Here is a 15084-nt window from a genome sequence, read left to right as displayed (position 1 = left end):
AGAAAAGAAAAGTTATCACATTTGCTTTCAGCTCCATTGCATTAGAGTATCGACAATAGTTGTTTAATAGTTCAATGCATTATTTTGTCATCTATTCACAATGGTTGTTTAATAGTTCAATGCATTATTTTGGCATCTATTCACAATGGTACAGTTCAATAGCTTCCAATCAGTGATTATATCTTCTTACATGATATTTTTCCTACTCAAATAAAATAAAATAGATAAATTTAATAACACTAAAAATTGTACCTTTGAAATATTCTCAAAGAGATCTTTAAAAAAAGATCGATTTTGAATATATTTGAAGAAAAAATTAATTAATTTCATGCCAAACTTGTATATTTTGATTTTTTTTTTTTTTTTTTCCTCAAAAATATAGGCAAAGAAAGGTATAATGCAATTCAATAGAGAGGTGGGTCTCATGATTAGCCTATTGCAATGCATTAACAGAATAATGCATTAATTGCAGTATTTTTTTCTATTTTTAATTGGCATGTGGGTTCCATGGTTACCCTATTGTAATTGCAATAGTTGTTCATCACATAACACCCTCTATTGCAATTGCATTTATTGTAATTAACTAAATTACACCATTACAAGTAAGATTTTACTGTTTTAGTTCAATTTTAGGCAATAAAATTGCATTGATCCTAACCATTGCAAATGCTCTTAGGTATTTCATGCAATGATTTTCATAATCTCTTGCACCAAATAAGAGATATAATATGGAGGATGGGATTAACCACTATTTTGAATGTATATACGTAAAAAATTGTAGATTCATTCATATTTCTAAATTAATGTATCTAAGAATATTGATGTATCTATAATTTATCTACGTATATTTAAAAATGATGTACCTAAAATCGCTACAATCCAAATTCAATGTAATACTTGGGTTTAATGAAAAATATATATCTAATAATGAAAATTTAGTTGCCAACGGGGTCTAACCCACTAGAAAAAGACATTGACATACAGACTAGTGTTCTTAGCTTCAAACCCTATGACACACCAAAACATATCGCCATTGCCAGGCACATCACCATAGTTATGTGTAAAATAGTTTTTGTGAAACTTGTGTACCTCTATCATGACTCTTTAATGTAATAGGACCAAGCACACAATTCACTTAGAAAAAAAGCAAAGAAAAAGAAAAGAAAACGAATAAAAAACCATGATACATTGTTTGATGCTAACATGAAGATGAAACCAAATATAAGGAACAAGGAGCACAGATTCTTCACTTTCAGTAAAAATGGGAAGCTATCCACATGAGATAAAAAGCAACCTTTAGTAAGATATACACTAAAAAAAAGTTATCTTTTATCAATTAGTTTAAGCTTTAGCGCCAAAGGTGAGTGATGAATTTGACTTCTTACCCCTTCTTTTTTATTTTTTATTTTTTTGAGTTTCAAATTATCAAATATATATAGTTGGCTTCAATATTCGTGTTCATTACAAAGGGAGAAGGGTAGAAAAGCCTGCAATAATGCAGGCAAGAAACTCACTATGCTATGCCCCACGGGTTACAGTATTGGCATATGAAATGATATGCCAAAAGAGGTTTATCAAACCATTATGTATTTCGTCCAAAAAAAAAAAAAAAAATCAAACCATTATGTATAAACGGCTCACTCGTGTAGTTGGCTCTTTTCTATTGAACTTTATGATTCCGTAAGGCTTATTTGGTATTCTACTCAAAAAAGTAAATTAAAAAATTATGATTATTTTTAAAAACATGAATTTTCAAACAGTTATTTTAATATCTAAAAGCTTGTTTGGTATTGAACTCCAAACTATTTTTAAGATCTAAACAAATTGAAATTAAATTCAGAAATCAGAAACCCTAGATTCCCAAATTGAAATTAACAAAAGAAAAGGAGAGAGGAAGGAGAGAGGGAGAGAGAGAGACAGGAGAGGCAGGAGAGATAGAGACGAGACGAGAGAGGAAGGAGAGAAAAAGAGTGTGTGTGTGTGTAGAGAGAGGGAGAAGAGAGACACAAGAGAGAAAGTGTGGAGTGAGGGAGGAGAGAGAAAAAAATTATAAAACCTCACTTTTTTTTTTTTTTTAATAATTAGGGTGTTTTTGAGTTTTTAAAAATGGGCATAGGTTTTTGTGGCTTTTGACTTAAAATCTGTTTTTGAGTTTATAAAATTAAATCCAAATAGGATACCAAACAGACCCTTCTAATTAGATTTTGTTTAATTGTTGAGGTATCGTACTTTTGAAAGATTCTAATTTGAACCCATTTTTCATCACGCATGCATGTGATCTTTCCCTCACCACTCGGACTAACCTCGAAAGCATTTTAATGTTCTAGGTGTATTTTGCGATTAATCATTGCTCATGAGAGCTTGAGTTAGTAATTAGTATCAAATGAAACAAGACTATTAATCCGCAGTTCTATGTTTGTATACAAACTTAAGTCAGAATAAAAAAAAATATTAAAAAAAAAAAAATAAAAAAAGATTATAAAAATAAAAAAGACACAGAAAGGTTTTTCCGACATGCAATTTTTTGCACAAGGTCAAGCTAGCTATATTCGCTCGTATCATGTTGACATGTGTGGTAGGCCCAAAGTTGAGTTGTGCCACCAGTGAAAATCAATCACCCTAAAGTCAATGTATTATTTTTTTTTTTGGTGAACAAAGTCAATGTATTATCAGGTGCGGTATTGTTTTTATTTTTCAAATTTTCAAATTTTTTATTTTTTATTTTTTAAAGTTTGCTTTTCTTAGCACAAGGACGTTTGGACCCGTTATATATACCCCCACACACTCCCACTCTTCCCACCTCACTTCAGAGTCTCGAATTCTCTCCTCCAAAGTCTTTGAGTTGTCTCTCTAGCTTTGCTTTAGGCATTTGTGTTTAGGTTTTAAATTCTAACTTCTCCAAGGGGGCAAAAAAAAAACCCCTACTCTTTTTTGGCTCTGTTCATACAAAAAATGAGTGAGAACAACAATCAACAAGTCTTTGACATCTCCATTGATGTGGTTCCAAAGAACAATGGCTCCAAATGCTTTGACGATGACGGACGGCTCAAACGAACTGGTGGCTTTTCCAACCCCTCCCCTGTTCTGTTTCCTCTGTCCCAAACCAACATTGTTGTATATATTGTATGACCATGTATGCATCTCACAAAATCTGTCTTCTGTTTAATGCATGCAGGAAGTGTATGGACCGCAAGTGCACACATAATAACGGCTGTGATTGGATCTGGGGTGCTTTCCTTGGCATGGGCCATTGCTCAGCTAGGATGGATTGCTGGTCCATCTGTCATGTTCTTGTTCTCCTTCGTCAGCTACTACACTTCATGTCTCCTGTCTGACTGTTACCGTTCCGGTGACCCCCTCACCGGCAAGCGAAACTATACTTACATAGACGCTGTCCGCTCCATTCTTGGTATGTATGTACATAACAATATTTGCATACTTTCTACTCTCGTATTTGTCTAACTAGCTTTTAGTCTAGTGACATTTCTCCGCGTCTCTAGTCTCGGACTTGCTTGTGTTTCCAAGGGCGTATTATAATTGGGTTGTTTTCCAAACCCAAATATTGTAATAAGAAAATGATCTTAATCTCTTCATGCAGGTGGAGCAAGGGTCAAGGCTTGTGGGCTAATTCAGTATTTGAACCTTTTTGGAATTGCCATTGGATACACCATTGCAGCATCTGTTAGCATGATGTTAGTAGTGTATTCCTCCAACTTACACACCAATTGCTGGAGATTAGATTTTCCTTGGCATCTTGAATGTTTGGTTGATGTTCAATATTTTGGTTAATTTTCCTTGACAGGTCGATCAAGCGATCCAATTGCTTCCATGAGAGTGGAGGAAAGAAGCCGTGTCATATGTCAAGCAACCCCTACATGATCTTGTTTGGCGTCACAGAAGTTTTGCTTTCTCAAATCCCGGATTTTGATCAAATATGGTGGCTATCAATTGTTGCTGCTGTTATGTCTTTCACCTACTCTTCCATTGGTCTTGCCCTTGGAATTGTAAAAGTTGCAAGTCAGTGTTTCTAAATACCAACTTATTGAACATTCAAGTTGAATTTGAATAAGCAAATACTAACTGATTTGAGCTCTCTTCTGTTTTCGGGAGCAGCAACTGGGACTTTTAGGGGCAGCCTCACCGGCATAAGCATCGGAACTGTGACCGAAACTCAAAAGATGTGGAGGAGTTTCCAAGCTCTTGGTGACATAGCCTTTGCCTACTCATATTCAGTGATTCTCATTGAAATTCAGGTACCCTCACTCTTTTCCATTACCGGCAATAAAACCCTAAAAACAAGATCAAGGGTTGAGCTCTAATTAAAGTTTAACCTAACCTGGGCTCACAGGACACCATCAAAGCCCCACCATCAGAAGCAAAGACCATGAAAAAGGCAACCGTGCTAAGCATCGCCGTAACAACAACTTTCTACATGCTTTGTGGGTGCATGGGCTATGCAGCTTTCGGAGACTTTGCCCCTGGAAATCTTCTCACCGGTTTTGGCTTCTACAACCCATTTTGGCTGCTTGATATTGCTAATGCCGCCAAAGTAGTCCACCTTGTTGGAGCATATCAAGTATTTTGCCAACCCATCTTTGCCTTTGTTGAGAAATGGGCAGCACAGAGATGGCCTGAGAGCAAGCTTATCACCAAAGAGTTTCGAGTCCCAGTGCCTGGGCTACCCTCATTTAAGTTAAACCTCTTTCGACTGGTTTGGAGAACAAAATTCGTGATGCTAACCACAATAATATCAATGCTGCTTCCCTTCTTCAATGACGTGGTGGGGCTACTTGGGGCATTGGGATTTTGGCCATTAACTGTCTATTTCCCAGTTGAGATGTATATTGCACAGAAGCAGATTCCAAAATGGAGCACAAGATGGATTTGCCTCCAAATGTTGAGCATTGCTTGCCTGGTAATTTCTCTAGTTGCTGCTGCCGGTTCAATTGCCGGCGTCATGCTCGACTTGAAGGTTTACCGACCGTTCAAAACCAGCTACTAAATCTATGTCACTGACTAACCTTTGACTGTACGCAAAAGGAAATCAGTGAAATTCACTTCCATTCCCTGTAAATTTGTAAATTGCTGTAATTGATTACCATTTTATGATTATCCGTGAGTTGGTGGCTACTAAACTGGTTAGTTTGTATGACTCATCACCAGCTAACTGATATTTATACCAAAACCCCTCACAACTCAAAGCTTCAAATTTCTCAAATCCAATCTGAAGGTGGGTTACAACCTTCAACTATTAACATCAGTGTTGTAGAAAATCTCCAACCATTAATGAAAACAAAACTCATAATCAGATAGTATTATCCAAGTCATCCCAATGTTACAAAAATCAAAGTTCAAGTTGTATTAAGTCAGCCTCTTTTTTACACAAGCGATATTGGAAGAGGGGGTAATCGAACCTATGACCTCAGGTCCAAGGCTACATGTTATTAAGTCAACTTTTAGTTTAAGTTTATAAGTGATGTTTACAGCTGCTCAAAATAACAGCTATCAGTCTAGTAGAAAACCATTTCATCAGTCAAGCTTTAGTTTGCTCGACTCTTAAAGAATGAAAGGCCTATTGCACTGTTCTGAGTAATCTTAACGAGAAAAAGCCAGAAGTTGCCCCAATTCCATCTCTCTATGATCATTACCTTGAGTAGATACAGCAAACAGCCCGAACTTTCTTTTGCCAAAAAGCAAACAGCCCTAATAACTACAGTAGATTTTAGGATTGACAGCCAAACATACTGGCACTGAGAAGAAAGAGACTAAGGATGGAGTTCTTCCTAACCCTATAGCAACCCAAACTGCTAATGCAATCTCAGTTTAGGCTAAAGCATGAACTTTGGGACTTCATGCTCCATAAGGTTTATCTTCAACCACGCACACAACAATTAAGCCTCCAAGTGACAATGGCAAGAAAGTATGCAATGCATGTTAGAGTTAAGATTAACCCCAAGTTTGTGTCAAATAAAAGCTCTAGAGATAAAATAATAGGGAGGCATGTTTAAGTACAACTTTTCCAAATTGTCTGTTTTTGACGGTGAAAGATTGTTATTCGAAAAAAAGAAAGTACAAAAGCAGATTGAATTCATAAAAACTCACAGAGCTCAATCATACATTGATATATGAATGTTTTGATATCAACACAAATAATGGTATATATATTTATATTCAACAGAATGTGCTATATCACAAACAAATACAAAAATAAAAAGGGCAAAATCTGCCCAACCTAACATCAAGTGAATCACTGAAAAAAGTTTTGTGCAATACCACACAATATGGCATTCTACATCAACCAGCCTTTCCCATTTTTCATAAAGCGATCTTTCAAACATCATAAAACCCCTGGATCCCCTAAATAAACAATTACAAGAGAGAGAGAGGGGAATTAAAAAGGGAAATATAAGAGAATACCATCCAGGCATCTCAGTGGCAAATGGAAGCCTCTCTCAATATATTTTCAAATTCAATCAAAATTTCCACCATCACCGATGCGAAGTCTTTCTTCTAAAAAGAAGCGAAGATTCTTCTTCCCTTATGACAAATGATCTGGTTGCCAAATGAAGTAACTCGAAGCAGTAGAATCATTTAAGGGTTTCAAAAAAGCTCCTCTGAATTGAACTTGTTCCAAGCTTCCTATAATAATTCAACGAGTGCAATCAGCTTTCTACAGGAATACTAGTGTCCATACCAAACTACCCAGACGTGTATAATAATACTAATGTCAAATCAAGCAACCTAATTATTCTCTGATGTAATCACTAATAATACCTAAAGCAGCACAAAAGCAACACTAATGGGTCACCGATAAACAGCTCAACGAAATAATACTTTGATTTGTAGAAATTACCTTAAGGAGGTCGAACACCTTCTCGGCTATATACTTCTGTTGAAGATTGGCACCTTTTTGTTGTACTTTATCAGGATGAATACACAAAGTTGCCTTCCTATATACTTTCTTAACTGAGGCAGCAGTAATCATATCAGTCAAAGAAACTGGCTGCCAACCGCATTCAGGCCAGAGAACCTGATGATCATTCAAACAGTTAAGTTAGTGTAACCAGCACAAATTTTTCAATAATTGTGGAACCATTCAATATTCAAGTATATCCACCACTATCAAGTACTTTGAGCACACATAATAAGAAACACAGTTTTATATTTACTCATCCAAATTGCAACAACAAAACAATGATTCAGAAGAAACACGGGCTTTATGAGACTAAAGAAAAGAAACCTAAACTGATTTGGTATTTCCGCCTAAACACTGCCTTTTCAACTTGCAACAACAAAACAATGATGCAGAAGAAAGTCTACAGTCTGACCACCATATGAAGATAAGAACACCCAAAAAAAACTCTCCAAGATTGTACATTTAAAGAACCTTGCAGATATGGCTCTCAAACAAAGAAGACAGCATTAAAAGGAGCGCTAGCATGCCACTAATGGTTTCCCATGCAAGCACAAGCTGCTGACCTTCTTCACCATTCTCTAGTAGGACTTCACCTCATATTTGTGGCTATAAGTTAACCTACAACCCACCTCATAACCAACCACAGAAACCATTGTTCCATAAAGGAAAGAAGGAAGTGCCCCATGATACCCAAAACCCCATGTACCTCAACACAAAAGGAAAACATAAAATAATCAAAATGAGGAGCATCTGAGAATGGCAATATTTCAATTAAACATACATATTGCATGGTCGACAGCAGAGCACGCAAATTCCCCTCTTTCCCTGCAGCCCAACGCTTGATCTCAACATCTAGTGTTTCAGCAATCCTCTGAAGAAATTTACAAGAATAAAACAATCAGTGATAACTCGACAAACTTAATGTGAGCTTCAGTATAGCTGAGATGCTAAGACATATAGGGAAATAAATTGCATAGCAAATTAAAGTAGACATATACATACATACAAAAAGTGAAGACAAGCCAATAAATTTTACCAATTTGTAGCAGTTGCAAGTTAAGAAATATACTCTCACTTACAAGTGACAAAACTTGCATCCCAAGAAAAATTAATATCAGGGATGCAACTTTGTGGCACATAAATACTGAATTGGTTGGCACAAACGCAACCTCTTTGATTAAGTTCTATATTTATAAAACGAAAACAAGTAACTTTATGTTCTTATGCAATTATAGGTCAATGACAACAAGCATAAACCCATACTGCATATTCACCTAGTCTATACATCCAATCAGACAGAAAGAAGCTGTCATACAGCACATAGGAAGACAGTTATTTAATGGCAAACGACAGTGATTTACATGTCTCTCAGCTTGCTCTCTTAGGGCGTGAAGGTCTCTCTCATTCTTTTCAGCCAGTGCTTTTGCCTGAAAGACAAAGAAAACAATAAGAACTTCTCAGATACCACAATAAAACATAGCACAGGCACATGTACGCATGATATAAATTGGTTCAGATTCTGAGAGGAACACATCCTTTCCATTATATTCAAGGGAACTAAAATATACAAATCTAAAGAAAGAAAACACATACCGTACGCTCTTGGGTCCTTTGGTGTCGTTCTAACCTGGCTCTTCGCCTTTCTTCAGTTTCTCCTTCAACTTCCTGGAACTCTCCTCCAGAAGATGGAGCAGCTTTTCACCAAAATTAGAAAGTTCAGCAGAAGCAACATTATACACAGTTACACAAGAATATTTACAATCAAATAACTGAACTGAACGCCGAGTTTCAAACTACCTCCAAAAATTGCTGAAAGATCGTCAACAATATTTGTGGTTGAGTTTGCTTTTCTTATATTCGAGGAAGCAGTGCTTGATGTCTTTGGAACTTCAGGCTCTTGCCTGTTCTGAAATGGGTCCTGAAATAAAGCCATCTAGTCAAAAACACAATTTCCAAATGCTAATGAAAAAGAAATTTACAACCTTGTCCTCACCGAGGAATTAGCCCTAGGTCGTGGTGCACTGCTAGCTCGACCCATGCTGAAAAAGTGCTCAAGATCATTTTCACTCTTTTGTTGGTTCGCCCTTGCAGCAGCAGCAGCAGCCCTTTCTCGAGCCTCTGCAGCAGCCCTTTCTCGTGCCTCTGCAGCAGCCCTTTCTACTGCAGCGCGTTCAGCTCTTGTTCGTGCTTCAGCTCCAGCCCTTGCTGCAGCAGCTCTCTCCCTTGCTTCCCTCTCCTTTGCTTCTGCATTTGCTCTTTCTCTGGCTTCTGCAGCAGCCTTTTCTGCTCTTTCCTTTGCCTCCACTGCAGCCCTTTCCCGAGCTTCAGCTTGAGCTCTCTGAACTGCAGCCCTTTCAGCACGTTCTCTAGCTTCAGCAGTTGCCTTGTCTACAGCAGCTCTCTCTGATTTAGCCCGTTCAGCTTTTATGCGAGCTTCAGCAGCTGCTCTCTCTCGTGCTTCCCTAGTAGCCCTTTCCACAGCTTGTCTGGCCTTATCCCTTTCCCTCTCCATTTCTCTGGTTCTTTCCCTTTCCCTTTCAAGTTTCCTTTGTTCTCTCTCTTTCTCTTCCCACGCCCTCTCAATTTCCCTCTCTTTCTCCACTCTACTTTGTTCCATATCTTCCTCTTCACTTTCCCTCTGCAGCCGTTCACTATCCAACCTCTCCTGTTTTTCTCTAAGCTCTTTCTCATCCTGCATAGCTTTCTCATCCTTTTCCAGCTGTGCTTCTTTACTTCTAGCAGCCTTTGTACTTCCTCTCTCTCTCACTTCCTTCGCATGTCTGAATTTAGCCTCAGCTCTATCCATAGCCTCCTTCATGGCAGCAGCAACTGAATTCATCTCCAATTCTTCACCAGAAAGACCATTTGCATGTTCATCAAAGTTACTTTGGCTCTTACCCATAGCAAAATCCTCAAGTTCGTCAATTGAAGAGACACCTGGGCCCCTTGCTGCAGCAGGAGCAGACTTCGGAGCTTGAAAGAACTGAGTAGAAGATTCACTAGCCTTCTTTCTCGCATTTGTGGTAGCAGGGGAACCCATTCTTGCCTTCGAAACCTGCACTGGCCTTGGAGGAGGTGGTCTTGACGGTGGTGGAGCACTAGTGGGCTGAGTCATTAGAGGGATCTCTGAAACAGTGAGCCATAGATAATCAGATGAATACAAGTTTTCTTCAGATCTTGGAGACCTATCCACCTGTACATTTGCTTCCTTAGGACTAGCATTTACATAGGAAGGTGGAGACATAGTTTGACCAGCTGATTTCTGAGAATCAGTTGAAACTGTAGGCATGTCAAACAAGGTCTGATGAGAATCCCAATGATTGCCAACAGGAACCTTCTTCTGAGACTGGTTATCTGGACTTCTCACAGAAGGCTTCTCAGTTGATTCTTTAGCAGTTGAAGCTCTGCTGTTATTTGTGCTTGTATCTGCCCTTAAATTGCCACTATCCTTTCCCCTGTAATTTCTTCCCGATGAAAATGCTGGGACTGACTTCCCAAGGCCATCAAAGGGATCAATATCATCAAATGCTTGCCCATTATCAACAGATGGACTATCAACCTTTGAGCTTGCAGATTTAGAAAGTCTACTTATTTCTTCCAAGGGATCCTTAAACTGCCCTGATACTACAAAAGGATCTTCCATCACCTTGGAGGTTGTTTTAGACAGATTATTGGCATTCGTTTGAGGGGGCCAATTGGCCTCCGAGGTTGACCTGCTACATAAAAAATACAGTACAGATGCATAAATGAAGCAAGATTTTTACTTAAAATGAACATGAAGGTACCGTCATGCTTACAGAAAAAGCAATGCAACTAAAAAAGGTTGATGAATTTAAGAATACATCAGAACACTATACATCAAAGATAAATCAGAATTAAATTTAACTGCATACATTCCATTTACAAATAAATAAATAAATTTTTTTATAGTGAATGCTCATATAATTACCCAAAACCAAAAGTTCAGACATTGCACGATACTTTCATGCTAATAACAGGTCAGGCTTGTCTGAAACTTTTAAATTTAAATTGTCTAATCTGACTGAAGGTTTATCAGTGTTCTTCCCTGTGAAATGTGGAAATACCCAAGCTCAATACTATATGAATCACTCTATACATATAAGGAAACTTTTCTCTTTCGAGATTGTGAATCTAGATGATTGATTAGGTTCTTGCTTGAAACAACAAGAGCATCTTATGTTGGCTGACTGTAAGAGAGAGAGAGAGAGAGAGAGAGAGAGAGAGAGAGAGGAGGGGGCCAAAACTCAGAACCTAACTAACTGTGTTCAACTGAACCTTCTCCTTATCTCTCGTTTGACCCAAGAAAAATAAAAATTAACTACCTAATTGCTAGTGAAGCACAGGGGAAAATCATCACTTTCATCATTCACCCTCAAAGTACCATATGACAATGAATTTTAAAAACTAGGATTGCACTTTTCCCCCTCATACCTATGAGTTTATGTGCCTTAATTTTTCCTTCTACACAGTCAGGAAAATTATAACTTCATTCTACACAGTTCATGGAAATCACAGCACCACATTACAGAATCAAAATCCAAAACCTTAGCCAAAGTCAAACATTGTTGCAGAGTAAGAAATCTGAATAGGTAATACCAGTGAATTATAAGATATTCCAAAGAAAAAGTACAGCAACAATTCAGACCATAAATGATCCTCAAAGTCCATGTCTCGATTTCAACCAATCCAATGTGACCCATCAAAAGTGAAGCATCACTTGATCTATCACTATCATTCATCAGGACTTGGGAATAAATGCCAATTCAACAAATAATACACTGCAAGCCGAATTCAGAAAATTAAGAATTCTAACAATGAGCATCCAAATATCATTAGTAGGAACCAAAATTTAAAATCCACCATGCAAGTTGATCAAAAATTGGGTAAAGCATATTGATCCAAATTGTTCATCATACAATTTTCTGTCCTTAAGAATGTAAAATTTTGCCTCACCAACAACACTCGGGTACAATTCCAATTGAACATTTACAAAAAAAAAAAAAAAAACAATGCATGATTCCGCTACACAAGACAAAGTAGAAACAGACGTAAACAGCCAATATATTCAAATTAAAAAGTGATTGCACAGAATTGATCTAAATTTGACTACTGATACATGATTAAACAAGAAAATAACATGTTCCCTAAATATAAAAGTAAAACCCATATAGCAATGAAAGCAAATGCCAATACCTTTCACTAGCGGGGTTACTACCTCCAAACCCAGGTAACAAATCATCGAGACCCGGCACAACCTTCTCAGCTCTATCCGATCCTCTGGAACCTGAGTTCTTCAATTGGGGCTCTACCTTACCAAAGCCGCCAAGAAGGTCATCAAATCCACTACTACTCCCCTTGGACGGCGGCGACTTGACCGTGGAGAAAACGTCCTCGTACTTGACTTTTGAAGACGTGCTCTTCAGCCCCGGGACGCCATCGAAAATGTCGTCGTCGTAAACGGGTTTATCGTAAACGGGCCCTGGATTCGACGACTTTGGAACCGAATCAGTAGACCCGCCAAACATAGAGTCGAAGTTGAAAGCCGCATCCTCGCCACGGCTCTCCGATTTGGTCGAATACCTCGCCGAGCCGCCGAAGATATCGCCAAAGTCTTGGGTTTTTGAGGGTCCGAAGATCGAATCGCGATCGTCGGCGAGAGACCCACTGAAGGAATTGGTGGCGCGAGTTGATCGGGAGGGCCCACTAGATCCGAGATCGAAGTTTGGGGCCTTTGAAGAATTAGCTGAAGAAGCAGACATTGGGGCCGATTTGCCTGAGGGTTTGAACCCGAAATCGGAGGCCAAGAGACCCTCGAAGTCGTTCATGGCGTTTGGCCTTTCTAGGTCTCCCTCTCTTCCCCCTTATTTTTGTTGTGTTATTGGTTTTTGGCTGTACAAAACAAAATGAAGGATCTCAAACGAGCGTGATCATGTCGAATGAGAGGAAAGGTTGTTTGGGATCTGAGAAAATATTGAGAAAGAAAGAATGGGTGAGGAGGGAGGGTGGTATGGTAGAACAGGAAATCTGACCTGCCCTTTTCACTTGTTTTTGGGTTTTTGAGTTTTGAATCTCTCTCTTCCTTTATTTATTTTTGTTGTTTTTGAATGTTTCCTCTTTTTCGCTCGTTCTTTCTTTTCCTTCTTCAACCAGCCTTCTTGGTGAAATGGTGTTGAGAAGGAAAAAGATGGGAGGAAGATTTTGGTGGCTATTTTTGGCCTAATCATTTACAATTTTACAATCAATTATATTATATAATATTATAAATGTTACGTTGGTCAGGAAAAAGAAAATTAATGAGTATAATCGTCAAAATAGTTTAATTTAAGGCTTATTTATGTACATGCCCGCTTTCAAAGTTGTCTCAGATTACCATCTGTGTTTTGAAACGTCTCAAAATACCCCCTATACTTTTAAAAACTGTCTCACGTTACTCGTTCTGTCAGTATTAAGAGAAGTTCCGTTACATGGTGTGAGCCACACTTCTTTTAAATCGCTTAACAATGGAGAATAAGGGTTATTTAGTTTCAGAAAAGGGAAAATTGGGTGAGAAGAGGGCTAGGATTTATGAAAATTTGAGGTGGGGTTCGATTTTGGGAGAATCTGGAGAAGAAATCATTGTTTGGCGTTGGACTTTAAAGCTAGAATTTCTGGGTTTTGTTTTCTTACCCCAGATTTTCACTTTTTCAATTTCAGATTTGGGCAAGAACTGATGCTAATATATTCAAGACAATCCTCCTCTTTCTCTTGATGAGAAGAAGAGGAAGACGAAGAACTAACCTCTTCTTTCTCTACTAATGATTTCAAACTTTTACACTGCCATATCTCTTTTCTTCTTAGATTTGGGGGAATTTGGTATTTTGCGAAATACATCAACGAATCACACTCCTTAGAGCATGTCCACCCATGAAGGCTAAGGCAAGGCAAGGGCTGCCACTATTCACATGAATAGTGGCAGCCTTGCCTTAGTTGGTTCCACTCTTGGAAGGCTAGGGCAAGGGCAAATACTATTTATATTAGATATGAATAGATGAATTTGTATAGAGTTTTTGGTGTGGGAAATAAAGAATATGCCTAGGTATTTATTTAAAAAAATTCTGGAATTTTTGGTTTTTTTTTTCCTTTCTTTTCCATTTTTTTTCAAATTTTTTTTGTTGCTGACGTCATTATGACGTCAGCATTGCATCATCCTGCCCAAGCAGCAGCTCGGGCTGAATTTGCCTGTGGGCTTGCCTGGGCTCGTGGGACCCAGCTCTTGCCCGGGCTGGATTTCCTGCGCTGGAGGGGGAAATGGGCTGGCGGGGGGCCTTTTGCCCAGGCAGGGCTCCTACGCTGGAGGTGCTCTTAATGCTTATGACTTCAAGGGAAGGAGGCAGACCAACATCTAGAAAAGAAACCAAACTTGAACATCCAAATATTCGAAGATCTTGAAGAACCCAATGAGCCTTTGAAGAGTGGAGGCAGGGGGGTTTGCTTTTCTTGCAATTTAGGGCTTCAAGATGCAAAGAATTGCAGTTGTGGAATTGACACTATTGGCAGCACAACCACCAGTGGCACCACCAATGTTGGTTATGATTTCTTAAGCTTGAAAAGTGGGGTTTTGGATTACAGAAGCTTGGAGATGAAATGAGACTGGTTTTTATGGTCATGAAAATATTGTTAAGCAATTTCAAAGAAATGGGGCCCACACCACGTAACGGATCGTCCTTAATACTGACGGAATGGGTAACGTGAGATAGTTTTTAAAAGTATATGGGGTATTTTGAGATGTTTCAAAGCACAGGTGGTAATCTAAGACAACTTTGAAAGCACAAGTACCATCTACATAAATAAGCCTTAATTTAATGGTACTTCTTGTTAGTCCCTAGGTTTTCCCTCTTCGTAAATAGCCTGGGCTAATGTTAATCTTGATGATGTATGGACCTGGGCGTGAACCTGCATACATAGAACAAGGTCAAAAGTAGGGCAGACTGGGGTGATCCCAGCTTGATCCCTCTCCGATGACTAAGTCAGAGGTTATTTGAGGTTGAAGATAACGAGAAATGGAGCTTTTACTATCAGATGAGTTATTACCTTTGTCCAGAGATTGGTGAGGGGTATTTATAGAAGGAGGAAGGTCATAAAGATCTTTTGGTGAATGGGATCTTCCT

The 15084-nt window shown here is 38.4% G+C and overlaps 2 protein-coding genes across 3 annotated transcripts; one reads left to right on the top strand and one right to left on the bottom strand.

Annotated features, from left to right (window-relative positions):
* The first annotated feature begins 2814 nt into the window (after positions 1-2814).
* AAP4 (amino acid permease 4) lies at positions 2815-5112 on the top strand. Its single transcript, XM_021973845.2, has 6 exons — positions 2815-3058; positions 3176-3409; positions 3599-3692; positions 3803-4017; positions 4114-4253; positions 4349-5112. Exons 1-6 carry the CDS (start codon positions 2953-2955, stop codon positions 5000-5002), a joined length of 1443 nt encoding a protein of 480 aa, XP_021829537.2. The 5' UTR covers positions 2815-2952; the 3' UTR covers positions 5003-5112.
* Positions 5113-6132: 1020 nt separating this feature from the next.
* LOC110769796 (auxilin-related protein 2-like) lies at positions 6133-13137 on the bottom strand. 2 transcript variants are annotated; one of them, XM_088251805.1, is made up of 8 exons: positions 12131-13137; positions 8910-10632; positions 8714-8834; positions 8510-8610; positions 8278-8343; positions 7698-7787; positions 6854-7030; positions 6133-6639 (listed from the first exon to the last, which is right to left on the bottom strand). In XM_088251805.1, the coding sequence occupies exons 1-8, from the start codon at positions 12760-12762 to the stop codon at positions 6601-6603; spliced, it is 2949 nt and encodes a 982-aa protein (XP_088107931.1). In that variant the 5' UTR covers positions 12763-13137; the 3' UTR covers positions 6133-6600. The 2 variants fall into 2 exon arrangements, with proteins under 2 accessions (XP_088107931.1, XP_088107932.1); XM_088251806.1 differs by having other exon boundaries at positions 8910-10629; positions 12131-13136.
* Between the last annotated feature and the right edge of the window lie 1947 nt (positions 13138-15084).

The sequence above is a fragment of the Prunus avium genome, chromosome 4 (assembly GCF_965620075.1).
Source record: "Prunus avium chromosome 4, drPruAviu1.hap1.1, whole genome shotgun sequence".
In the NCBI taxonomy this organism is placed as follows: Eukaryota; Viridiplantae; Streptophyta; class Magnoliopsida; order Rosales; family Rosaceae; genus Prunus; species Prunus avium.
The sequence above is the reverse complement of the archived record's forward strand: the minus strand, read 5'-3'. Positions and strand labels throughout refer to the sequence as shown.

Bases quoted from the DNA above. Each gene is read 5' to 3' on its own strand.
- LOC110769796 (XM_088251805.1), bottom strand. From the start codon at position 12,762: ATGAACGACTTCGAGGGTCTCTTGGCCTCCGATTTCGGGTTCAAACCC. The intron at 10,633-12,130 runs GTATTGGCATTT...TTTTTTATGTAG, and splicing joins AGTAACCCCGCTAGTGAAAG to CAGGTCAACCTCGGAGGCCA. The intron at 7,031-7,697 runs GTATGTTTAATT...AATGATCATCAG, and splicing joins TGCTGTCGACCATGCAATAT to GTTCTCTGGCCTGAATGCGG.
- AAP4 (XM_021973845.2), top strand. From the start codon at position 2,953: ATGAGTGAGAACAACAATCAACAAGTCTTTGACATCTCCATTGATGTG. The intron at 3,059-3,175 runs GTGGCTTTTCCA...TAATGCATGCAG, and splicing joins CGGACGGCTCAAACGAACTG to GAAGTGTATGGACCGCAAGT. The intron at 3,410-3,598 runs GTATGTATGTAC...CTCTTCATGCAG, and splicing joins CGCTGTCCGCTCCATTCTTG to GTGGAGCAAGGGTCAAGGCT.